This window comes from Lagenorhynchus albirostris, chromosome X (assembly GCF_949774975.1).
Source record: "Lagenorhynchus albirostris chromosome X, mLagAlb1.1, whole genome shotgun sequence".
NCBI lineage: Eukaryota > Metazoa > Chordata > Mammalia > Artiodactyla > Delphinidae > Lagenorhynchus > Lagenorhynchus albirostris.
This window is the reverse complement of record NC_083116.1, coordinates 28,050,147-28,076,719: the sequence shown is the minus strand read 5'-3', so window position 1 is coordinate 28,076,719 and position 26,573 is coordinate 28,050,147. Positions and strand designations below refer to the sequence as shown.

General features: G+C 37.4%; 1 protein-coding gene across 5 annotated transcripts in view; it reads right to left on the bottom strand.

Annotated features, from left to right (window-relative positions):
- Positions 1-6,122: 6,122 nt before the first annotated feature.
- The window catches only part of CUL4B (cullin 4B), a 35,835-nt gene continuing 15,384 nt past the window's right edge, over positions 6,123-26,573 (bottom strand). For 3 of the 5 annotated variants that reach the window (XM_060137198.1, XM_060137197.1, XM_060137199.1), the window contains 18 exons: positions 24,661-24,764; positions 23,169-23,238; positions 22,326-22,399; positions 21,364-21,526; positions 20,995-21,084; positions 20,614-20,696; positions 19,910-19,977; positions 18,863-18,981; positions 18,067-18,259; positions 16,607-16,711; positions 16,002-16,112; positions 15,449-15,540; positions 14,234-14,341; positions 13,249-13,362; positions 12,135-12,240; positions 10,858-11,030; positions 8,374-8,526; positions 6,123-6,272 (listed from right to left, as the gene is read on the bottom strand). In XM_060137198.1, coding sequence (XP_059993181.1) covers positions 6,177-6,272; positions 8,374-8,526; positions 10,858-11,030; positions 12,135-12,240; positions 13,249-13,362; positions 14,234-14,341; positions 15,449-15,540; positions 16,002-16,112; positions 16,607-16,711; positions 18,067-18,259; positions 18,863-18,981; positions 19,910-19,977; positions 20,614-20,696; positions 20,995-21,084; positions 21,364-21,526; positions 22,326-22,399; positions 23,169-23,238; positions 24,661-24,764 — 2,022 coding nt within the window. In that variant the 3' untranslated portion in view covers positions 6,123-6,176. The remainder of the gene's footprint in view (positions 6,273-8,373; positions 8,527-10,857; positions 11,031-12,134; positions 12,241-13,248; positions 13,363-14,233; positions 14,342-15,448; positions 15,541-16,001; positions 16,113-16,606; positions 16,712-18,066; positions 18,260-18,862; positions 18,982-19,909; positions 19,978-20,613; positions 20,697-20,994; positions 21,085-21,363; positions 21,527-22,325; positions 22,400-23,168; positions 23,239-24,660; positions 24,765-26,573) is intronic. The other 2 variants (XM_060137201.1, XM_060137200.1) reach the window with 2 other exon arrangements.

The following is a 26,573-nucleotide window of genomic DNA, read 5'->3' as shown; positions in this document are numbered from 1 at the left end:
CCTGGTCCAGGAAGATCCCACATGCCACAAAGCAACTAAGCCCATGTGCCACAACTACTGAGCCTGCGCTCTAGAGCCCGAGAGCCACAACTACTGAGCCCATGTGCCACAACTTCTGCAGCCTGCATGCCTAGAGCCTGTGCTCCACAACAAAGAGAAGCCACCGCAATGAGAAGCCTGCACACAGCAACAAAGAGTAGCGCGGCCCCTGCTCGCCACAACTGGAGAAAGCCTGCGCACAGCAACGAAGACCCAACGCAGCCAAAAAATAAATTTATTTTTTTAAAAGTGTAAAAAGTCAAGCTACAGTGTATCATACAATTGTCTCTAGTCATATGCAGTTATTGAGTACATGAAATGTGACTAATCCAAATTCAGATGGGCTGGAGGTGTAAAATACAGTCTGGGTTTTGAAGACTTCATATAAAATGTAAAATCTCTCTAATAATTTTTATATTGATTTCATGTTGAAACAAAAATACTTTGGCTATGATGGCTGTGATGATTAACTTCATGTGTCAACTTGACCAGGTCACAGTGTACCCAGATATTTGGTCAAACACTATTTCAGGTGTTGTCTCTGAGGGTGTTTTTGGATGAGATTAATATTTGAATTGGTAGACTGAGTAAAGCAGATCGCCCTTCCTAATGTGGGTGGGCCTCATCCAATCATAGGCTTGAATAGAACAAAAAGGCTGACCCTCCCATGAGTGAGTGGGAATTTCCTCCTGCCTGACTGCTGTGGTGAGACATCAGTCTTTTTCTGCCTTTGAACTCCAACTGAAACAGCTCTTCTTGTTTCTCCAGTCTGCTGGTTTTTTGGACTGGAACTACACCATTGGCTCTACTGACTGCAGATCATGGGACTTCTCAATCTTCATTACTGTGTGAGCCAGTTCCTTATGATAAACCTCTCCCTCTCTCTCCACACACACACACACACACACACACACACACACACACACTCACTACTTGTTCTATGTCTCTGGAGAACCTTAATAGATTGAGTTAAATAAAATATATTAAAATTATTTTCACTTGTTTATTTTTGACTTTTTTAAAATGGCTACTAGAAAATTTAAAATTACACGTGGCTCACATTATATTTCTATTGGCCACTGATGATCTAACATATATAAGGAACTTCTGTAAAAAAAGAAACAAATTTATATCCCCCAAGTGCTTTAGATATTGGAATTACCTGATACAGGATACAAAGTTACTAGTGCAAGAAAAATATTTAATTAAAAGAAAGAACCACAAAAATGAGCAAGCAACAGCAGATTATCAAAATGACTAGGCAGATTTATATAAGAAGCAAATAAGACTTTTAGAAATAAAAATATAAACTGTTGAAGTTAAAAGTTTGGTGAATGAATTAAAGAGAAGATTGGGCTCTGAAGACAATTAGTTTATTGGAAAACAGTTCTAAAGAAATTACCAAGAATGCAGCCTTAGGGATGGAAAATATGATGGAGATAGAGGATAAAATAAGAAACTCTACATGTCTGACTTAGTTCCAAGGGGAGAAAAGAGAAAGAATGGAGGAGAGGCAATATTTGAAAAACAAAATAATGGTTGAGGGCTTCCCTGGTGGCGCAGTGGTTAAGAATCTGCCTGCCAATGCAGGGGACATGGGTTTGATCCTTGGTCTAGGAAGATCCCACATGCCGTGGAGCAACTAAGCCCACGTGCCACAACTACTGAGCCTGTGCTCTAGAGCCCACAAGCCACAACTACTGAGCCCATGTGCCACAACTACTGAAGCCCAAGCACCTAGAGCCCATGCTGAACAACAAGAGAAGCCACTGCAGTGAGAAGCCCGCACACTGCAACGAAGAGTAGCCCCGGCTACCCGCAACTAGAGGAATCCCACGCACAGCAACGAAGACCCAACACAGCCAAAAATAAAATAAATAATAAAAATAAATACATTAAAAAAAACAGTAAAAAAAAAAGATGTTATGGAACCAGCTTTTAACTTGGAGGAAGGGACAAGAAAACAAAAAAAGAAAAAGAAAATAAAGTGGAGGGAGGGGACATGAGCCAAGGAAATGTAGCTCTAGAGGGAGTGTGGCCCTGTGAACACCTTGATTTCAGCCCAGTAAAGCTGATTTCTGACTTCTGGCCTCTAGAAATGTGAGAGAATTAATTTCTGTTGTTTTAAGCCACTACATTTGTGGTAATTTGTTACAGCAGCCACAGGAACCTAATGCACCTACTATGGCTAGAAACTTCCCTAAGTGTTTGAGATACATCAATGAACAAAACAAAGGTCTCTGCCCTAATGGAGCTTAAACTTTACACTAGCGGAGTAAACAGACAATATGCCGTAAGTATTGTTAACAAGTAAATTGCATAGTATGTAAAAGGTAACAAATGATATGTAAAAAAGGAAAAAGAGCAGGGTGAGTGTGGAATTGGTAGTGTGTGTGGTGGCGTTGGTGGGCAAGTTGAAATTTTAAATAGAATGGCTATGGTAAGCTTCACTGAGAAGGTGGTGTTTGAGCAAAGACTAATGTTTTAATTTGTGGTGTTCATTTTTAAAAGAGGACAAAACTAAAACACTGAACAACAACACTGTGTTAAGTTGGGGGAGAGGTGATCAGTATTAAAGTGTTTTAACATCTTTATTTTAATTGGGAGGAAAATTTAGATATTTTTGACTTTGTTAAGCATATATGCTAACATATCAAGGGTAATCAGTAAAAGAAAAGAAATAGAATATATAACTTCCAAATAAGTAGTGGGGAAAATGGAATAAAAAAATAAACAAAACTCAATATATATTTTTTAAAGCTGAGAAAGAAGAAAAAGCAAAGAAAATTAGAAGAGATAAAGAGCAACCAGTAAGATGTTAGAAACAAATGCAAATGGATATAATCTTCCAGTTAAAGGACAGAAATTGTCTTCAACTATACCTCAATAAAAAAATAAATGTGTATTATGAAAAAAATGACAGAAACTGTCAGATTAGGGGAAAGATGAGAAAATCCATCTAATATGGAAGAGACACACCTAAAATATAAGAAAAGGCTGTTAAGCAATGAAGAGATATACCAAGCAAATACTAGACAAAAGTCAGGGTAGTTATTTTAAGACAAAATATTAAAACTGACTCAAGAAATAGAAAATCTGAAAAAAACTATTAAAAGATTGAATCAATAATCAAAAAATTCCCCATAAAAGAAAGCCCAGGACCAGATAGCTTCATGAATTCTAGTAAGTATTTAAAGAATTAACACCAATCCTTCTCAACTTAAATCTAGACTAGTTTCATACTGACTTTATGAAACTACTTGATTCTGAGGATTTGGATAAAACAATGTTTCTACTTGTGCTTGATTTTTCTAAAATAGAACATTTAAGAATAAATACTCACCTTGAGGATTCCTGGGAATCATCTGTTACCATACCTTCCCCTCCACATTCCTACAGCATTACTATCAAACCACCACAAAAATTAAAGAGAAACTTAAAAAATAACAAAATTGACAACTGTGAATTCATTAAAGAAATCATTAGGAAGAAGATGTTAAGTTCTGTGGTTTTATAATATTCTTACAATATTTGAATTTTAAAGATCTTCTCCAGAAACTTTTTTTAAATAAAAGTTTTATTGGAGAAAAATAGAACCACCACGTACACAGGGAAAAGAGCACAAAAATTCAACTGATACAGAACTGAAAGTCACAATTATCCAATGTTGTTTGCGATTACTTTTCAATTTCTTAAACAGCTCCCCTCAATTTGTTTAATAGTCTCACCAATTTTTTCAGTGGAAATAGCATCAAGTTTTCAAAAAATTAAGAGCCTCAGGGAAGGGACCAGCTTTCAAGATAACAAAGGTAACACCAAGAGTCTCCTAATGGTACCAATTCTACCTAAAAATTCCTTAAGAGTAATTATCGAGTCTGGTGGAACAGTCTACGTATCTCACAGACCATCAGGGATGAGTTAGAACACTGACTTAGATGGTCCAGTATGGAGAGAGGGCAAAAAAATAGCTGCATTTCCTTGTCAGATAAGCTCAGTTAAGGAAACCAGGGAGGCTCTAAGAAAATACAGGCAGGGCTTCCCTGGTGGCGCAGTGGTTGAGAGTCCGCCTGCCGATGCAGGGGACATGGGTTCGTGCCCCGGTCCGGGAAGATCCCACATGCCGCGGAGCGGCTGGGCCCGTGAGCCATGGCCGCTGAGCCTGCGCGTCCGGAGCCTGTGCTCCGCAACGGGAGAGGCCACAACAGTGAGAGCCCACGTACCGAAAAAAAAAAAAAGAAAGAAAGAAAGAAAAGAAAATACAGGCAATGGCTGCTCAAAAATAGTTAGGAAGGCATTCTAAATACCACATACTGTGGACAACAGTGTGTAAGTTTGATGTAGTTATAAAGAAAACAGGCAACTTTAAAAAGAATAGCTGGTCACAGGTCTTTGAGAACTCAAGAAAACAATCAATAGCAAACACAAGAGCCAAAAGTCTCAGTTGAGGGTTAGGACCTAGGTATTCTTCTTAATGGTTCCAAATAGTCAAGGAAATACACTGCTGCAAAAAAGCATTAAAGCAGGCTTCCCTGGTGGCGCAGTGGTTGAGAGTCCGCCTGCCGATGCAGGGGACGCAGGTTCGTGCCCCGGTCCGGGAGGGTCCCGCATGCCGCAGAGTGGCTGGGCCCGTGGGCCATGGCCGCTGAGCCTGCGCGTCCGGAGCCTGTGCTCCGCGACGGGAGAGGCCATGGCGGTGAAAAAGCATTAAAGCAGTTCTGATTTTTTTAAAAATCAAAACAAAATTTCTGCTTTTCCTCCAAGATCAATTCCCTTCAAAGCTTCAAGGAAAAACAAACAAGGAAGCAAAACAGAACCCCAAACCCCAAAACAAAAAACCACTGATGGTAAAAGAGAAGACTTTTACTCACATTATCAATTTGAAAAACAATACTTCTGCTATTTTCTATGTATGAACAATCCTAGGACATTCCCCTGAAAGGTAGGTGTCCAGTGGCTATGAGAACTCTTTATCTTCAAGCAATTTTGAAAGGAATAAGATCAGCATAATACAGAATTTGAAATTCCCAACTAGGGGGTGTATGGGGGAAATGAGGAAGGATCTAGTTCTATCTAGGGCTTTAGGAAGTTAAAATAAGGATGAAAGGAAATGCTTATATGCCAACAAAAAGGAGAGTTGAGGTGCTTCCAAAAAAAAAACTTTGGTAGAGAAAATAGGAATGCTAAATCCCAGGAAGCCTGTAACAATCTACAATTGGTCCAAGTTAAAGACAAAACTGTCCAAACAACATTAAAGTCTAGGGAAGTTGAAAACTAGTTTATGAATTTTTGCTCTTGTAAAAAGTTACACAACACGTGGGTTTTGGTCTCTTTTGCGATGTTCATATTATATTCATTTTTAATATGAAGAAAGAGTTGGATTTTTCTCTCCTACCATGTTCTTCTAGTACAACTGACCAGCAATTTTCTATTTCAGCTATTTTTATAAGTACCTGTTAATCAGCACAGTAAACTCAGGGCTGAACCATATACACACATCCCATGGGAACATTTTAGGATGTGTGTATACAAGACTATGTAAGCAACTGTCCCTCTGCTTGAAAACTTGTTTCCAAATAAAATTTTTAAAAACATCCCTTTCAGTGTAACAGAACATTACTTAGTAAAATATCAATAGCTATGACAACTTATTTTTCTCTTCAAGGGAAATCACAAAACAGGTGAACAACCAAGTCCAGGGTGGTTTTTCTATTTGATAAATACATCCAGAACTCTGTACAGTAAATAAAGTTTGCATGCAGTTTAAGTATCTTTAAATGACATTTTAAGCAAATAAACCTTTTGCTTCATAATTAATGGTGTATAAGAACCCCCCTCCTCTTTTTTTTAATAGCCATAGGGACCTCTTCCCCAGTTCCAAATAGGAATCATGAAGACCAGGTACTTTCTTAAGAGTTTTCTGCACATCATACTAAATAACATGCAAAGAGTTCAACAACATTCTTCTTAAAGGTAAGTATTACTCTTTAAATGGGCATGTTAACCACTGAAAAGTCACTCAACTATTTCCATTACACTGCTTCATTTGGTCATTGGTAGTATAAAAGAAGTCAAATAATAACAGGTTAGTTTATCCACTGGTTACTGTTTATGACACCAAATGCTCCAAGGCCAACATTTTATGCAATATAATTGTACTGGTTTGGATTTTCTTTATCTCTTTCCATGTAGTCCCGGTCAATTAAGGATTCTATTCTCTTCTTAAGATCAGCAGGCTGTAAGAGAAGGCAAATTTTCAGTGCAAAGCTCATAATCACTAGCTCAAGCCCATTTACCAATACCCCAAAAGAACAGTTTTGGCTCATTGATTTAATGTATTTAATCTCCTTAATATTTTTTAATTTTTATTTTTTAAATCTCCTTGATTTTTTAAAGAGGAAAGTATAATGAAAATAAACCAGGTTAAAAGATGTTTTTACACTATACATACATTGTCACATCTTATATTATTTATTTACCTGTTTATCTATTTATCTACCTATCTATCTATCTATATCTATCTATCTGGCTGTGCTGGGTCTTAGTTGCGGCAGCATGAGGGGTCTTTGTTGCTGAGTGCAGGATCTTTAGTTGTGGCATGTGGGATCTAGTTCCGTCACCAGGGATTGAACCCAGGCCCCCTGCACTGGGAGCGGGGAGTCTTAGCCACTGGACCACCAGGGAAGTCCCCTGTCATACTGTTATACAATACTTTACTTTTCTATTTTAAAAAGGTCTTCTAAGAACCAGCTATTCTCTGCACAAATACAAAAGACTACCATAACTTCACAAAAGGAACACAGTATAGTTTAAGGAAACAGAATGCTATTTAGTTTTGCCAAGATAGTTTGAGAAAATAAGTAGACCCTAAATTTGGACAAAAGCTGGTTCTCAAAGTCAGGTTGCATATTTATAAATTAAATAAAAAATGTACTATGGAAATCACTATTTACAAGACTACTACAACAAATGGTTTGATAAGTGAAGTATCATCTAATTCAGATCTTCGTATTTCAGGTTTAAGGTTTAACTGTTACCTGCTATAAATGATTTGAATTTTTGAATCCTATCTGTTGAAAAATCATTGAGAAAGATTATAGCTTATTCTCATGATTGCATTCTTAGCTCTTGGGTAACAAAATTCCACTGTCTTTTGTATCTAGCCTATAAAGACAATATAATCTTGCTTGCTAACAGTTTTTTAGATTGTGTAAAATGGCTACTTGATCAAGAAAGGTAAAAAGGGAAAGTAGTTTGATGGGGCAGCCAAAATTTCACCAAAGTTTGAATTCCAAGATTTGAAAATCAAAATGACTTTCTCTTAATTATGGTGAAAGACCTAGAATATCAGCACAATATTTATTACAGTGATCCTCTACCTTCCCTAGCTAGCTAGCATTAGTGATCTCTCTGGCTAGAGGTGAAATGATTGTTAAGGCAGAACATGAGGGTGAGAGTGTGGTAATGAGAAGGCAGTATTAGGTTTGGAGGAGAGAGAAAGCCTACCTTATTAGCAGTGACAGCTAATGAGCACTTACGTGCCAGGCCCAGTGCTAAGTTTTACATATATTATCTCATTTAAGCTCCACAATAATCCTAAGAGATAAGTACTATTATCATCTCCATTTTACAAAAGAGGAAACAAGCTCAAGAGGTGAAATAACTTACCTAGGCCCAAAGCTCATGAGAACCCTAACAGCCAAGAGTCTATCCAAACTTTACGAAGTGTTTATCATCATAAGAGTTTGGGAATCTTCTAAAACATGAGATACAGTCCAGTACAACACCACATTGTCTAAGGCGCTTTATTACTGGGCATTTATAATGGAACATGTCCATGTGACGACTAATTTGTTTGCCAGAACTACCGCTAAGCTTTAAAAAAGATGCCTAATGATTACTAGTTATCTGTATAGTTTTTAATGGACACTTACACAAGCTAACTAAATAGATTTAACTTAACTAAAATAACCAAATCTGTCAAATAGCTAGGTATTTCAAGGAGAAAAAGGAAACAAAAATAACAAAGAAGCTCAAAAAAATAACGTGAATAAACTTGAAAATTTCAAAGACTCACTTAGCAGCTAAACTTTCAGGTATAGGAGCTTTTATAAATTGTTTTCCCCTTTTGTCACAGATGCCCACATATGCCAACAAAGGTTTTTCTGGAATCATATATATGAGCATAAGAAATGAAAACTTTTGTCCCTCCAAATGGTCTTGAGGTTTTATTCTATGTTTGTAAGACTTGTGTCTGAAAAATCTAATTTTTATATATAATAAACTCAATATTTTTTATATATAAGCAGCTCAATAATAAAATACAGAAGTACCTACCTTTACTGGAAATTTCAACTGGTTGTACACTTCTGAAACAAGGAGATTGTGGCTAAGTGTCTTTCTCATCTTCATAATTCGAACAATTGCAGCATCAATTTGATACTGTCTGTCTTGAAATACTCTTTCTGTGGTGCTTGCTTGTTCCTCAACCTAACAAAAAAGTTTTAAACTTAGGAACTGTACCTGAAGTGAAACTTGATTACTTATACAAATTGTACATTTTAGGGACATGACACAGTTAATGCTTTAAATATGCTGAACTATCAAAAGAAACCTTATAAATACTGACAAGGACAGAAAAAACCCTACAAACATAACTCCTATCTGGCCTAATGTCCTGTATCAATGAAGTAACACCAATATTAGTTAATAGAAAAATACCATCTTTGAGCTGCTTTTCTAGAAAGAGAAACAGCTGATGCAGAATTTATCATTTTCTTTTACTCTCTTCTCAAAATCTTAATGTGCCACAAGAGGTTATTGACCAGATTTCTGTACGACATTAGCTTATCTGTAAAAGTGACCGATTCTGACATCTGACTCAAAGTATGATACTAACCAGCTAAGCTAACCAGTAGTCAAACTTTTTTTTTAACATTTTATTTTATTGTATTTTATTTTTTTGGCTGCCTTGCATTTTCGTTGCTGTGCAGGCTTTCTGTAGTTGTGGCGAACGGGGGCTGCTCTTTGTTGTGGTGTGTGGGATTCTCATTGCAGTGGCTTCTCTTGTTGCAGAGCATGGGCTCTAGGAGCGCAGGCTTCAGTAGTTGCGGCTCGCGGGCTCTACAGCACAGGCTCAGTAGTTGTGGTGCGCAGGCTTAGTTGCTCCGCGGCATGTGGGATCTTCCCGGACCAGGGATCGAACCCGTGTCCCCTGCATTGGCAAGCAGATTCTTAACCACTGTGCCACCAGGGAAGTCCCAAATTATTTTTCATTAATTTTTATTTTGTAATATATAAATCAGAAACGCACAGTTTAAAAAAAGTCAGTTAACCAATTCTAATGCTAAAGCAAGAATGTTCCTCTTTAGCACCTAAATTAAAAGAGTAGTTTGGGCTTTTCTTTTTTGTTGCCTCATCACTCGGCATGCGGGATCTTTATTCCCCTGATCGAACCTGTGCCCTCTGCAGTGGAAGCGCAGAGTCTTAACCACTGGATTGCCAGGGAAGTCCCTCGTTTCGGCTTTTTGCAGTTAGTTTCTTTCTGATACAGCACACGTTTTAAAATAACACAGTAATCTAAGGGAATATCACGCCTTTGATGTGAATGTTAACGAGACGGGAACTTGTTTGCGACCCTGACTTCTATCCCTATTATAAAACTTTTTCTCAAGTACTGCATTAAACCTTGTTGGAATTGAAACCAACTGGTTTCAGGAAATGCTGCAGTTGTTGGTTTCCTTAATAAAAATCTCTTACAAATTCAAATGGTAAAAACAAACAAAATATTCACTGTTGATCAAAGAAACACTAACTAAACCTTCCAATTTTTCACCAAGCAAGCTGGCAAAGATTAAAAAAAGAAAATATAATCTTTAGTGCTGGCAAGGGCACAGTAAGACAGGCACTCACATTAGACAGTGTAAATTGGTCCAATCTTTCTAGAACACTAAATGGCATAACGTATTCAGACTCTTAAAATGTTCACACTCTTTAACCCAAAAAATCTACTTCCATGGTAAATTCGTAAGGAAAGGATCAGAGAGATTAAGATTTAGGTACAGAGATGTATCTTGCTGTTTTATTTACAATACTAAGAAGTTATGAATTTAAGTGCCCAACAATGGACATTGGTTGAATAAATTATTATAGCTGTGTAAAAGAATATTGTGTGGCCATGTGCCATTTTATAAAGATGCTTAATGGCATGGAAAAATTCTAAAGACTTGGGGCTTCCCTGGTAGCACAGTGGTTAAGAATCTGCCTGCCAATGCAGGGGACACAGGTTCGAGCCCTGGTCTGGGAAGATCCCACATGCCGCGGAGCAACTAAGCCCACGCGCCACAACTACTGAGCCTGTGCTCTAGAGCCCGCGAGCCACAACTACTGAGCCTGTGTGCTACAACTACTGAATCTCGCATGCCTAGAGCCCGTGCTCCGCAACAAGAGAAGCCACCGCAATGAGAAGTCTGTGCACCGCAACGCAGAGTAGCCCCCATCCACTGCAACTAGAGAATGCCTGTGAGCAGCAACGAAGATCCAATGCAGCCTAAAATAAATAAAATAAATAAATTTTAAAAATTCTAAAGTCTTAATTTAAACACACAAAAAGCAGGATATAAAACTATCAGGCCCAATTGTGTACACCCCTGCCCCCTCAAAATCTGCAAAATCAAATACTGAAATACACTGAGCTAGATATAGGCATAGATAATGTTAATGTTAGTGGTAGTATTCTAGGCTAAAACCTTCTTTATAAATATTTATTATGAACATATATAATTCCAGTACATTAGAATGAGGAGAATGCAAAAGAAATACCGTTTCTTTCATCTGAATTTGATTGATCTTTATCCTGAAAAGTTTGTGCTTGAAATCATCGTTACAAATGAACTTGTCACCATCTTCAATATCTTTACCCTTTGGATTTTTCGCCAGAACTCTAGCTTTGCCACAAGCCAATGACTGCAGTGTTCTTCTTAACTCCCCATCCTCTGAAGAAGAAAGAGTGGCTTAGTTATTTGTTACTAACTCATCAACACACACAGCTACATTCAACCTCAATCTAGCTTCTACCCCACCCGTCTAATAAAACTGTTTCCTTTTTTCCCCAAGATCATGAACAACTTCCTCTTTGTCCTATCCAATGGCTTTTTTCCTGGTCGTCCTCTAAAGGCTTCTCTAAAGGTTATTCCGAGTGAATAACCACCACATCTTCAGAAATGACATCTCATTTTCCCCAGTCCTACATTTAAAGGATACCTCCAGCTGGCTCTTTTACTATCATCAATTTTAGTATGTCCAACGTTTTATTCATCATCTTCCCCATAAAACTGTTTTCTTTCCAATTGTTAGTTATGAATCTACCAACCTCCTCTGTTGAGAAACCCTGGAATCATCTTTTAACTCTTCCCTCTCCTGCATCCTCCACATATCTAGTAGTTGCTTCCTTAGAGATGCTTCGTCTCTTCTCATTGGCCTCATTCTAGTCTAAGCTCGTTATCACTTTACGCCTGAATTACCCCATTAGCTTCTGGACTGGAATCTCTTCATCCTTCAAGCTGCCCTACTATCTACTGATTATAGGCAAGCTGCCCAAATAAGTCACTTCCAATATGTCACACACTTGAGATCCTACAATGTATGTTTCACTTGCTAGATCTGTAAGGCTCTCCATAGCTTACCTATCTAACTTTGTATCTCACTACTCCATGCTGCAGTTAAACTTTTTATGACTCCTGCCCACACTGTGCTGATTCCTTCCTCCACGCCTTTTCTCATGGTATTTCCTCTTGCAAAATATGCCTTCTCCCTAACTTAAATCTGAAGGCCCAGCCCAAGTCCTACCTCCTTCATGAAGGCTTTCCCAATTGTGCCAGTCCAGAGTTATCTCTTGCTTCACTGAACTCCTAACACACTCTGTCGGCACCACAGATTGGTACTTATTGGTTGTGAAATTGTCATTTCTCCCTTTCCCCATGGTTGTAAGTGCTGAGGAGGGGGATTATCCCTTTATAGTCCCCCAGAGCTCTTAACCAAGTGGAGTGTACATAGTGGACACCGAAAAATGCATGCTAATCGAACGATTCAACACAAACCTATTCCGGTAGCCTGCTTGATCTCTTCTAAACTGAACTCTTCTCCCTCATTAAACATTAGCAGCACCAGTGTTTGAAAAAGAGAGACCTGGAGTTCCTTTTTACCCTGTTGGAGAAACAACAGTGTTTAGCCATCATTTTTTTAAAAACTGCATGAAAATTAATCAAATAACTAATCTCTTACTGGAAAAGCATTTTTCAATTAGTGGATTTAGAAACTCGAATTAACATTATCCAGAAAGGCCAGTATGTTCAGTGTAGGGTTTAGGTGTGATCCTACCTAAAACAGGAGGAAGGATTGGGTGACCTTTCTACAGGTCTTTTTTTAAGCCTTATAATTAAAACAACAAAGTAATGAAAATTAATAACTCGGTTTTATGTGTCATTACAGATATTTATCATGAGCAACAAGAAATCACTATTTCAATGCATTTTCAACTCTTCTGATTCAGATTAGTCATGAAAAGCTGTAGGATTTTTTGAAATTGATATAAGAACTGTTCCCCTTAACGCCCACTCTATTCTCTAGCTCCCAGCAACAAGAAAAGAAGTTTCCTGTCAAGAAGTGGCAGCGTGGGGGCTTCCCTGGTGGCGCAGTGGTTGAGAATCCGCCTGCCAATGCCGGAGACACGGGTTCGAGCCCTGATCTGGGAAGATCCCACATGCCGCGGAGCAACTGGCCCCATGTGCCACAACTACTGAGCCTGCGCTCTAGAGCCTGTGCTCCGCCACAAGAGAGGCCACGATAGTGAGTGGCCCCCGCTCGCCGCAACTATAGAGAGCCCTCGCACAGAAACGAAGAGCCAACACAGCCATAGATAAATAAATTAATAAATAAAATTTTAAAAAAAGAAGAGGCAGCATGAATTTTGCATCCACAGGTGGGGAAAGGGTGTGGGAGAAAAGGGTTATTGGTTTTGGTTTTGCAGCAAGGCCCAATCAACAGTGGAAAAGACCACATTCTTATAATATACACAGGGCTGTGACAAGCTATCACTATCTCATGCAGATATTCAGGACAAATTTATAAAACACCTTAAACCTTCAAATTAAGAGGGATGACCTCAATATCAAAGATGAAGGTGAAAACTAAGTTTGGGGAACATCCACTTACCTCTTTAAATTCTGCCTTTAGCACACAGTGTCCTAGGGTTGACTGCCACTGAAGTTTCCTGCCACTATGTTTGCCTAGGTAAAAGGTCTTGAAAATCTCCTGAAGTTTTACCATCTACAATAAATAAAACAAAACTTTATTTAAGCTCTGTATCCAATATCACGTTCACCACTTTTTATATTTATCTGGTGTAAAAATTTCTGGAAGTTTTAAAGACTATACAGAGCAGGTCCACTGATCACTTTGATGTAAGGTAATAACCACCAAATCTAATGGCATTAATCAGTCTTTACACTCTCTGATCTGTCTGCAACAATTTATCATCCCCTCTTTTGAAACATTCATCTCCAATGTCTTCTGTGTCTCTGCAACATGCTGGTTCCTTTATCTCATCATTGCTTCTTCATTGGATTCCCTCACAGGTACCTCTTCCTACCACCTACCAAATGTGAGCCTTTTTCAAAGTTCTGCCTTAGGCCTGTTCTTCCTGTTTCCACATTCTCCCTCTTAATGAGGGAGATCTGCTCCCTGGGCTTCCATGATTATCTCCATGGAGGACTCTCAGTATCTATCTCTCTAGCCTTAACCCTTTTCTAAGCTTCAGTCCTGGGTTAAGACATTTCCCCAGGAGTTAGGTTGGATTTACTCAAGCATCCATCACTCAGCAGTCCAACCCCCAGGTGATATACGGACAAGAATTTTTGAGAGCTGGGCAGAGTGATGGGTACAATCTGGGGAACTGAAAGAAGAGTCAAGCAAATTGGCCCTGAACTCAGAAACTTGGCATCTTTAGCTATGCTCTAATGATATAAGTACAAGAGTAATATAAATAAAAGAGTAAAGTATTAAAAACAGTTGACATTTGGTGGTGGCGTGCTTACTGACAACTAACTTTTAAAAAACTACATATTTTTCAATGATAAGCAAAATAGAAATGTCATGTATTTCTATGCTTATAACTCAAGTCCTAAACAGCAACTCTTACCTCTGGTGGTAAATGAACTTCCATAGGCACATATGTTGGCCAATAACCCATCGTCAGGATATTCACAGTTAATTCAATATTCCCAGGTACATTCTGGTTCTGCATATACTACAATAAGATCAACACACACACTGAGATCTTAAAAAATAAAAGTGCATACATTTCATGCCATAATAATGACCCATTTAAGAAGTTCCCCATTACAAAACTACATGTGAATACTGACGATCTTTAAAATAAAAGGCAACTATTAAAAGGATTATAAATGAAGCCGATATTAAGTGCACTAGAAAAGTACACTGGGTAACATTTTGCTACAATGGCACACAAAGATCACGTGACTGTTAAGAGGCATTAACGACTTAAATAAATAATTTCTCACATATGACTGGGCTGTTACAGGATTTCTTCTCCATTCCTTTCCCCATACCACCTGCAGTCCCCATCTCTGGAGACCCCTGTGTGGCTTAGAAAACCTGGCAGCAACCCCCATTCCTCACCCCACCAGCCAGCCCAAGTCTCTGGTTTTTCATCTGCTCCACTGCCTGTTTGCAGGGGGTGGCCTGAAATGGGGAAGGAAGAAGGGGAAAGGGCAAAGCAAATAAACCCTATTCTGTAGCTACTACAGGGCCCATGATCCTACTGACCCTGATCTTTCTCGAGTCTTCCACTCTCATTTCCCACCATAGCAATATAGTGGTAAAGAAGTCATTATTAAAACCCTAGGAGAGGAAAATCTACTTTGCTATCACTATTACCTATAATCTCAAAAATTTAAAACCAGCTTCTACCAACATCTGCAAAACTATGGATCTAGCTTTTCATTCCCAATGTCCCTAAAGGCCTTATACAACCACTCTATCACTTCTCCTCCCTCCCCATCATCAGCTTTGAATATGCAACTCACCAACAGCGATTAGATGCTAGAAGCCCTGTTCTCACTAGCTACAGCTTTTCTTGTCCTTACTTCTGTTCAATACATTTTATTTCTATTTTTGTGTTATCTTGGGTGTATACTGAGAATAAATTTTGAAGTAGGTCAAATATACTTACATTTCATTCGTGATTTTTTTCCTCTACTGTGACTATCATCTAAGTTGCTATGAATTATTTATAACAAATACATGTTTCTATTTATCCTCTTCAGTACAAACCAAAGTAAGGAGATAACTAAATACATTTAAGTTGGAGGAATTAAGTAAGAGTTTAACTCACTTTTACCTGTTTGAACTGAATCATGATGTCTTTAGAAAGTTCCATGTCTTTAAACATTCCTTCAAGTTTGCTGGTGAAAGCAGCTCCACATTCTATTAAAGATGTTTGTACATTTACAGTATTTTAAAGTGGTAAAAACACAGAATTTAGAATTGAAAACATGAAATATAAAACTTACTTTAGCATGAAATATGATCTGTAACTATTCATAAGAACAAAAAATCCTTACCCCAAAGTGTATGCCCCACTAATTCAGAGTCAAACCTTTAATCCTTTAAGTAGTAACCTTATCTACTACTTAGGCATAAGATAAATGGGAAACTTTTATACAAATAATAAAAGAACAATGCTTTATTTAAAAAAAAAAATCACAACAGCTCTGGATATGTAAATAGGTTGGAAACCTAATGAGCTTACTCAATTTACGTTTTTATCATACGAACATACAATGATTAACAAAAGAGGCAACTGACTGAAAGAGTTTTAAAAACTAAGCTAACATTTTCTCTCAGAAATCAAAGAAGAAAAGGAACAGAAAGAATGACAAACATACCATGTTTAAGTTTGGACAGCATTGATTTTTCAGCATCCACAGATGCACTCTTCCCAACTAACAGGCGCTTGGCTAAATCTTTCTTATAGAAGGCTTCAAAAACATCCTTGCCTATGTTAAATAATAAAACACAACTCTCATAATACTCCAATATAAGGTTTTGACAAAATTGACTCAAAGTGCTTAATAAATCGCACCATTACTCCAAGTTATTTAAATTTATAGATTTTATCCAAGTTTGCTAAATGCAAGAAACATTAGAGGTAGGTTTTTGTGCCAAACCTTTCAAAAGTTCTTTGCTGTAAAGAATTAAGACTGAATTAACTTTTCTTTAGAAAAGCTTTAGTCAACTAGTAGCTTTAGCATCAATATTCTAGAGATTAAAACAAGTAGCAAAATTCAAGGCTCTTAATAGTGGAAAAGTCAAAGCACAAGGCAATTAAGTAACATTCCTCAAGTACCCCAATAAATTAAATGCAAGGAATGTAACAGAATTTTAAATAGCTAACCCCCAAATAAATATACCTTCTAGGTTGGTTATACTCGCTAGTTTCTCTGTTGAGTGCTTTGTTTTAAAAGAAAAATATTAAAACAAAAATACATACCATAGATAAATCTAAATATAATCATAATCTTATCCAACATTTTCTCAAGTTCTTCATCTGTAGCTTCTTTGTTGCCTGCGCGAAGCTTTGAATCTACATACTTAGCTAAAATGGGGGGAAAGTTTGTTGTTTAGTGATCATGTATCCATAAGGTACTGGTCACTATAAATACCAAATAGGAGTATGATACACTGACTTTTTCAATGTTTCACATGTATACATGCATTTTTAAAACAGTCTCCAAAGTCAGGGAGACCAAGTGACTTGTTCAATGTCACAGAGCTAAAAAATACAAGAGTCTCAACTCAAACCCAAGTCTTCTGGCTCCACATCTAATGTACTTTCTACCATACTGATGCTTACTAAAAATGGGATATGCGGGATATGGGTACCCCGGGGGCAGGGGGTGTATACAGCCCTGTGCTGGGGTCATCAAAGCCATTGAAAGACATGGCACATCTTCTGGAGTATTCATTTTACACTGATGGTAGGCAATCTTAAACCCTTTTCTATTAAAACAAACCAGATACATTACAGAGTAGGAGGCAAATTTTGCAAAAATTTTAAGGGTAAGTAGTAAATCAACAAAATTTCATCCTTTTGGGACTTCCCTGGTGGCGCAGTGGTTAAGAATCCACCTGCCAATGCAGGGAACACGGGTTCGATCCCTGGTCCGGGAAGATCCCACACGCCACGGAGCCACTAAGCCCGTGTGCCACAACTACTGAGCCTGCGCTCTAGAGCCCGTGAGCCACAACTACTGAGCCGACGTGCCACAACTACTGAAGCCCGCGCGCCTAGAGCCCATGCTCCACAACAAGAGAAGCCACCACAATGAGAAGCCCGCGCACAACAACGAAGAGTAACCCCCGCTCGCCACAACTAGAGAAAGCCCGCGCGCAGCAACGAAAACCCAACGTAGTCAAAAATTTAAAAAAAAAAAAATTTCATCCTTTTGGCGAAGGACCTTCTCAGCTACCTCCTCCTCGACATTAAGTGGTACCCAGGTGGGAAAAACTGAGAACTGAAGTATACCACACCTTTTACTCTAAATGGGCCCAGATTATTAGGTTTATTTTCATCCTGGACATTCTACCTTTCTCACTGGCAACTGTAATTTTGTGCTACCCTTTCCTGGAGCCCTATGTGTGGGCCTCAAGAAATGGCACCCTGCCTCACCTCTAAATTGCAGGAGGCTTGTAAAACAGCTATCAAGCTTTTTATAAATAAAAGTAAGTAGGGTCTTACAAAGAAAGACCATGTTTGACATGTGGGTTTTGAGATATTCTTTAGCATGAAGGACTTATTACTTGCATCCAGCTTCTTAGAAACCACCAAGTATGCAACTCCAAATAAATTAGGTGTTAATATACAAAACCTTGTCAAAATTTCAGGTTAACTGGAACTTTATGAGTAAAAGAAGAACATTAAAGAACCGGGAAAAGGGACTAGAGAAATACCTATAAGTTCAGCAGGTTTGTTTGGTCTTTTGTTAATGAATGTTTCAAATGCTTCTTTCATGGCGTTGATAAATTTTTCATTCTTCAGGAAACAGATATCAATTATATGGTCAACCTTATCTTTAAAATCCAGCAATTCTTGAACCATGGTTTTATCCTTTTCAGGATTAATTACAATAGTGCTACCAAATGCCTAAAGAAACAAAAATGACTTTCTATTAGAATTTAATTATCTACAATGAAAACAATCCCCCAAATCATATTTTAAGTAGATACACATACTTTAAAATCTCAAAAAATTAAGATAAACCTGGCTTTGAAGTCAATAAAATAAAAAAATAAAGTTATAAAACATCCAGACTGATGCCATTCATCTATAGTCATAAAATAAGTAATGGCCACTGGCTATGTAATATCATAATGGGGCATTATTGTAGAAGTCTCTAGGGTCTTTTTCCTACTTTTAAAAAAGTCGGGTTGAATTTTTAAAAAACAGCAATCTGCCTTCAGTGTAAGATCAAAGAAAGGAAAGAAATTTGGATCCAAAAAAAGCCCTCTTCCTTTTTCCACATTCACTGCTATAATTATTGGAGCTAGAAATCACATTAGACATCAAGAAGAGAACTGTTTTATTGCTAATTTGCCACACAGCTATCATTCTCAGGTTGACTGTTCCCAAAATGCCCATTACTTAAAAAAAAAAAGGATCTAACAAATAAGAAATTCTTGCTGATATGTACTCTAGATGTATAGATTATAAGCCATGAGAGAGAAAAAAACAGGTTAATGTTAATACCTTAATGTATTCAATCCATTGCTGCAAGAGAACCTGAACGCCACCTCGAACTCTACTGAAGAGCTGATACAGGAGAGATAAATCTTGAATTCGGTTTTCATCAAGGAGGCTATTTAAACCTGAATTTTGAAACATTTGGTATTAAAAAAGTGAACAAAAATGTCAGATATTTTAATGAAAAATAAGTTATTGTGATACTGGTCTGAACTATGACTAGTCTGTGATTTTAATACAGAGATGTGCTTTGAATTAAACTCAAAGAAACAATCACCTTTCCAAGTGAAAACTAACTATAGGGAACTTTATATAAAAACAAAAATTGTGTAATGGTTTGTACCATTTAGCATAGTAGATGAGATGTATAAACCAACTTATAAAAATTGGTTTACATAAATACACATTATAAATACCTCATATGTGCAATAGCCACATTATATTTGCATTAGTATACACATATATATATTTCAGAGTATTGGATATGGCCTGTGGTATATCAAAAACCATGCATCAATAGGCCAAGTTTAAATGAAGTTCTAAAGTATTTGATTTTCAGAATGAAATAAAAGTGTAACTGCATTAATGTACTAAAATACCTTAAACAAAAGAAAAGATGGCTGGAGAGAAAGGTAAGACTTTTTTGCCTATTTGTAGCATTGTCAAAGTAAAATTCAGGGTATACTCATAGATCACTTAGGATTAATAGAAATGCTTGGTTTTATATGCTAGAAACAAAAACATTTCAGTGCAAAAAGGAATGCATTTCCTTATTACTTCAGTCTTAAAAATTAAATCAAGAATTCCCCAATTCCCACTGTTTCTTTACTGGAGTTGGTAGTCTCCTCTCATCTCACTCCCTGTATCTTTAAGTTAAGGAAACAGGCACCTCCTGAAAGTTTACTGTGATGAATAGGGAAAAGGGGTTGTGTCCCTCCTCAGAAATGCAGCCACACGCTACCAAACTTTTAAAAGGGCAATCTTTAAAAATTTTTCTACTTGTTTGCTGCTACCATTTTAAAAGTAATCTCTTATTTGTAAATTACCAATTACCTTTCTGAAGAATTGCTGTTAAGTGTTCACCTAGAAGTTGTTTTTCCACAGTAGCAATTAATGACTTTCTACAAGGAAAAAAAAAGTTTAGAACTATTGACTTTGACTTTCCTGAAAATTTATAGTCTCTCCTGGGGGGAAAAAAAATCAAATAGCTCATTATATGTTAATTTCAATATTCCTATTCCTATGTATAAATTTATTGTGCTCAGAGTTACTCTACTTTATGACTAGAAGGAAAACATTGCATATTTCAGAATTTGTTACATCACGAAACAAATATTTTAAGGGCCTTGCTATGGCTGGCTTTTCCCAAATTTCTCTGCTTTCACTAGGAAAGTAAGGAATTTATCTGTGCTGCTTACAGGAACTCCTTGGTTGGTAATATTTAGGAAAGCACAGAAATACTTTCTCCTATGAACACCCACTGAATTTTAATCGGCCTGAAGATTTCAAAGATCACATCAGCTTGTAATACTATTTTTTAATTACATCCTAAACACATACAGACAACCAATTATCAAATCCTTGATTAAATCTAATTAAGTAGGGAAAATAACAACTCGAAGGTTGCATTATGAAAACAATTGTTAAAGACTCAAGATACCTGAAAACAGTTACTAACATGTTTGGGGATGCCCAAAGTGCCTTAAGTGATTCAACAACACAGGTTAAGGCTATTAGGCTGAGCATGTAATACTTACTGGGTGGTCTGATCTAAGTAAGTAATAAGTCTGTCTGCTTCTTCTTCTAGACGTTTGTTAACATGATGAAGATATTCAGGAACCTACAAAGATAGTTTTTTATATTATTGTTTTCCTCCCCATAAATCATTCAGAAAATGTCAACTCCAAAAGATCCTGGAAGCAGCCCTGTCAAATGTGACAGGGTTGAATCATATGTAAAATTATAGGTAGAGTTTATGATCCAGAATTCTGGCCTTTAAGAAGAGAGAAAAGAAAGGAGCACCTAAGTGAGAGAAAGGCAGCATAATGTTGGGAAGATATGCAAAGGGAAGCTTATGTTCAATAAAGTAGGGTCTATTGTGAGACACAGTGGATTTATTAATCATGATTTTTAAATACCTCTCTTTCCTGCATTAATTTTTGGCCTTCGGCTGCATAAAGTCGGTTAGTTTCTTCCAAAAATCGTTGTTCAAAAGAATCCTGATAAATCTGGGAAGGGATAACAAAATAAAGGAGTTCAATTATCCAATAAATGTTTATTGAATGCCCTTAATGGGAACAGCACTATGAGTTTGGTTTCTATTTTTTGGCCATGCCTCGCGGCTTGTGGGATCTTAGTTCCCCAACCAGGGATCGAGCCTGGGCCCTCAGCAGTGAGAGCGTGGAGTCCTAACTACTGGACCGCCAGGGAATTTCCCTGAGCTTGCTTTTTAAACATCAAATTAGGGATAGCAATCAGTTCTGTAGTAAGTGAAGTAGTTGACTTACTTGCAAATCAGAGAGCATGCTTAAAAGGCTTCTCAGTAAACTTCTGTCAATTGCTTCACCATTCCTTTCCCTCTCAATCAAAAGAAGAATGCCATCAATTGTCTTATTCTGGACTTTTTGATCACTTATAATATGAGCCCTAAATAACTCCAGTCCCATATCCCTAAAATAAAAAATATATATAATTTAAATTAATTGACGACAATACCACTTCTGGAGAGGCTTAACTTCTCACCACATGTTAGTTAGGGTTCCAGGCTTTGAAGCAGCAATTGTAAAAGTATAAAATCCACACATTTAATTTTAAATAACATTATTAGATTAAAGCATACAGGAAACTCATTTTGTCTTTAATGAAAACTGAAGCTAAATTACCATCTTCCTCCATAACTAAGTTTTACTGTATTATTTTCTTTGGTGGATTTCTTCCTTGGTCAAATCAAGAGGCAAAATTAGTTCAAAGCTATAAAATGGTCTTCACTGTACTGGTAATGAAGGCTTAATTGCTCATTTGTCATCTGGCTTCAGTACTCAAAAATCAGTAAACTCTGATAATTGCTGTAGGTAGATGCTAGGCACATGATGGGGGGAAGAGCTCATTATACTCTTCTGTTTTTGTGTATACGTGGAATTTTCCACAATAATGTTAAAAGATAATGAGTGAAATCTTGATCAGCAACAAAATGATGCACACTCAGACAATCCAGAGCAAACTTTAATCCCCTTGGCTAACAAAGGAACTTCTTCATAAGTTATTATATGCCCAGGGAATGTTAGCTATCTCCAATATTAGCATAGGCAAAACATAATTAACAAGGTAAAACTGCTATAAACAGAAGTCTAGAAGCCAAATATGAGTTTTTAGGAGAATATTCACAGTATCACTCTCTTCTATCAGTGTAATTAAGATTTGACTATGATTTGTTACAAATCTTTTCATAATTTTTTTCTGGTATCCTTACCAAATGGAGGGTAGCATTGAATTTTGAAGAACGTAAGTCCTATCCAGAAACAAAAAAATGCTCCTGATCATGATCTGCCAATGAAAAAAAGAAATCAAACAACTTTTTATATTTTGTGAAGCTGAAATATTTTATAAAACAAGATTGCAGGGTTTGCTTGTATATATACCAGACTACTAGGATCAAACATGCAGGTAAACACATCTACCTGAGAATATGCCCACACCATTTTTATTAAACCATTAATAAACCTTAAATTCTTGCTGTAGTTTCCAGAAAAAAAAAAAGACACTTAAAATGGTCTATGACTTCTTTGCAATCTGAGAAGCAACTAAAAATAAAAACAGAATAAAGGGGCATACAATTTTTCCTCAGCAACAGTCCTCAGGGTGAAACTGCCTTAAATTGTATACGTGGGATTTTGGGTGGGTGGGATGGATTTTAAGATTTTTAATTTGCAGAATATAAGGTTTAAAATAATACCAGATTAGGGAAAAAGGAAAAGGTTGTGATCTGAATAATCTAAAATGCAGAACCATCAGGCACCTTCACAAGTAACCAAATAGCGAGTGGGATAGCCATCAAGACTGACAGGCAAAATGTAACTTTTTTAATGAGATAAATACTTTTTGCTTAAGTGCTACAAAAATAAAAATGATCGTAAGGTGCAAGTCATTCTAAAATACTGGTTTACCTGTAACTTGCAGTTTTAAAATAGAAAACTCAACCAAAATTAGTTTCAGTCCCCCCATTGCAAAGCTTTTAAAACTAGCATTCCTGTATTTGAAGAAACTTATTTTAACTACAATATTTAGCTGAAATGTAATGCTTTTTCCATCTTACCATCTGTCTGCAATGGTTCTGCCAACATCTATCGATCTTCTTTAGAAAAAGAACACTATCCAATGAATCCGTGAGATATACGTTAAGGATATTTTAAAAGCGCTTAGTACAAGTAATATATGCAACGTAAGAGCACATCTGTCTTAAATACGGAATGCCCTAGGTACTAAATGAAACTAAACAGCACTTAATTATGAAACAAAATACTACTTCTTAAACTGTAAAAACATGTTAGATCCCACTACAAAAAAAATACCTCCAAAAACAAGTCTTAGTGGGACTTCCCTGGTGACATAATGGTTAAGAGTGAAGTAAGTCAGAAAGAGAAAGACAAATACCGTATGCTAACACTTACATATGGAATTTAAGGGAAAAAAATGTCATGAAGAACCTAGGGGTAAGACAGGAATAAAGACACAGACCTACTAGAGAATGGACTTGAGGATATGGGGAGGGGGAAGAGTAAGCTGTGACAAAGTGAAAGAGAGGCATGGACATATATACACTACCAAACGTAAGGTAGATAGCTAGTGGGAAGCAGCCGCCTAGCACAGGAAGATCAGCTTGGTGCTTTGTGACCACCTGGAGGGGTGGGATAGGGAGGGTGGGAGGGAGGGAGACGCAAGAGGGAAGAGATATGGGAACATATGTATATGTATGACTGATTCACTTTGTTACAAAGCATAAACTAACACACCATTGTAAAGCAATTATACTCCAACAAAGATGTAAAAAAAAAAAAAGAATCCACCTGCCAATGCAGGGGACACGGGTTCGAACCCTGCTCTGGAAGATCCCACATGCCATGGAGCAACTAAGCCCATGCACCACAACTACTGAGCCTGCGTGCCACAACTACTGAAGTGTGCATGCCTAGAGTCCATGCTCCGCAACAAGAGAAGCCACCGCAATGAGGAGTAGCCCCCGCTCACCACAACTAGAGAAAGCCCGCACGCAGCAACGAAGACCCAAAGCAGCAAAAAAAAAAAAAAAAAAAACACACCAAACCAAACCAAAAAACTGTCTTTGAAAAAAATGAAACAAACAAACTAACAACAACAAAAAACAACAAGTCTTAGGGACTTCCCTGGAGGTCCAGTGGTTAAGACTCTGCACTTCCACTGCAGGGGGCACGGGTTCAATCCCTTGTCGGGGAACTAAGATCCTGAAAGCCACTAGGCCAAAACAACAAAAAACAAGTCTTAGACATAACTGAGCATTGTGTTTTCAGTTTATTATTTCCCAATTATCTTTCCTCAAAAAGAGTAAAGACATAAAGACATTTTATTTATTTACATTAATAGCACAATGTAGATTTGGACCCTAATTAGAGATAAAAAGTCAAATTTTGCATCTTCTTACTCCAGAGGCAAGATGAACAAAAAATAAATCTACAAAACACAGGCATTCCATTTCAAGCTGGGTTTAAAAGTGAGGGACAGAGAGGGAGGGATAGATGAAAATACAAGGTTTTTTGTTTTTAAAAGGATATTCTCTGAACTGATGAATTTGTGCTTTGATGTGATCTTCACAAATCTGTCTCAGCTGTTTGTACAAGTTTGCAGAAATCTTGTAAGAACAGAGATTTTCCACAGCCTGCAAAATTAAACACATACTTTCTTACGGAGTGAATGGGGAGGGGAGGGGGGATTTCTTGATTATTTACATCAAATTCCTATTATTTGTTATTTCTACCATGTCGGCTTATTAAAAAGGATTATTCGTCCATTTAAAACACAAGGTAAGGGCTTCCCTGGTGGCACAGTGGTTGAGAGTCCGCCTGCCGATGCAGGGGACACGGGTTCGTGCCCCGGTCCGGGAAGATCCCACATGTCGCGGAGCGGCTGGGCCTGTGAGCCACGGCCGCTGAGCCTGCACATCCAGAGCCTGTGCTCTGCAACGGGAGAGGCCACAACAGTGAGAGGCCCTCGTACCGCAAATAAATAAATAAATAAAATAAAACACAAGGTAAAATAGCAAAATATCAACATGGGTAGTGAACATTTTTCATAACCAGTGTACTATACCAACCCCCCCACACACAAATTAATACATTTATTGTGGCAGTACAGGTTAAGGATGGAGGGAATCAAGCCAAATTCTCACCTTGTGAAGACCAATTTGTAACAACTGCTACATATAAATTCTGTCTTGTTCTTAAAAATGTTAATTGTTTTCATAAGCAGAATTCCATTTTGAGTTTGAAAATAATTTCACCAATTGTTTATTAGATGGGCTGGGTGGTCCAACCACTACTGAAATAAAATTTGTTTATACTTTCTTTGGTTTTCCTGAACAGAGCAATGCAGAATTTATTGCTAGCAGTATTATAATGAGTATGATATAATTATACACAGGGATTTTTCTCCAACATTGCAGCTTAAGAATATTTAAATAAATAGAGGTTTTAAAATTTGCACAATGGGATAAACATTAATTACTAAAGAAATACTGAATTTTTACTTCATTCTAATAGTTGAATTGGCCTTTTATACTCAGATCCAAAAGGACAAACTTGAGATTTCAGTGAGTTTCTTCTTATGTGCATCAAAAGACTTTCAAATTTAATACAACAGGCATGGTAAAACTCTTTGGATGAACTCTGATATAATCTACAATTTCAACTATTAATGACTTAAGTATAACACCAGGATTTTTTTCTCACCACAACACAAGGCAAAAATTCCATTAAAATTGACTCTAAGGGACCATCCAAGTCCTCTTGGTTGGAGTGGAATTTTATAAATATGTAGCTGGAAGTCATATTCCCAGCATGCACGTCCAGCAAATAAACTAGCAAATGAAAAGAAAGCTTAAAGGAAACCACTTATACCAAAGGAGGAAAGGCACTACACCTTACCAGGAAACAGCAGACCACTTAGATATAGCAGCTAAGGAGGAATAAGAAGGCTAAGTCTCTGCTGGCCACCACTTTCCATGGGGCCTTGGGTCAGGCCACAAATGCCTAAGTGTGTGTTTACGTTTATTTCATGTGCCTGACTGGTTCACATTAGTCCTCTATGGACTCTCTTCCTTCCTCCTTTAGTAGTCTTCTCATTGTACCTTGGTGTTCCTTTTGAGTGACTAATTTTCTCAGCATTTCTCGTTTTCCTGCTTAGATTCTGTCTTTGTATTTCACCTTCTCCACATTTCCCACCTGCAGTACTTTTCCAAGTCCTCCTTCACCATTCCCTTCTGCTGTGTTACTCTTTCTTCCATATATTAGTTCTCATCGCATCTATTTATCTTCTTACACAAGATACCATATTCCCTTACTACTCAGCTAGGTTCCACTTCTTCCAATAAGCTTTCCTTAATTGCCTTGGCTACCAGTGACTCATTTGGCACTATCACCAATCATACCACACTGACTTGTCCCTGAGTCAATATTGTATCTCTTAATGT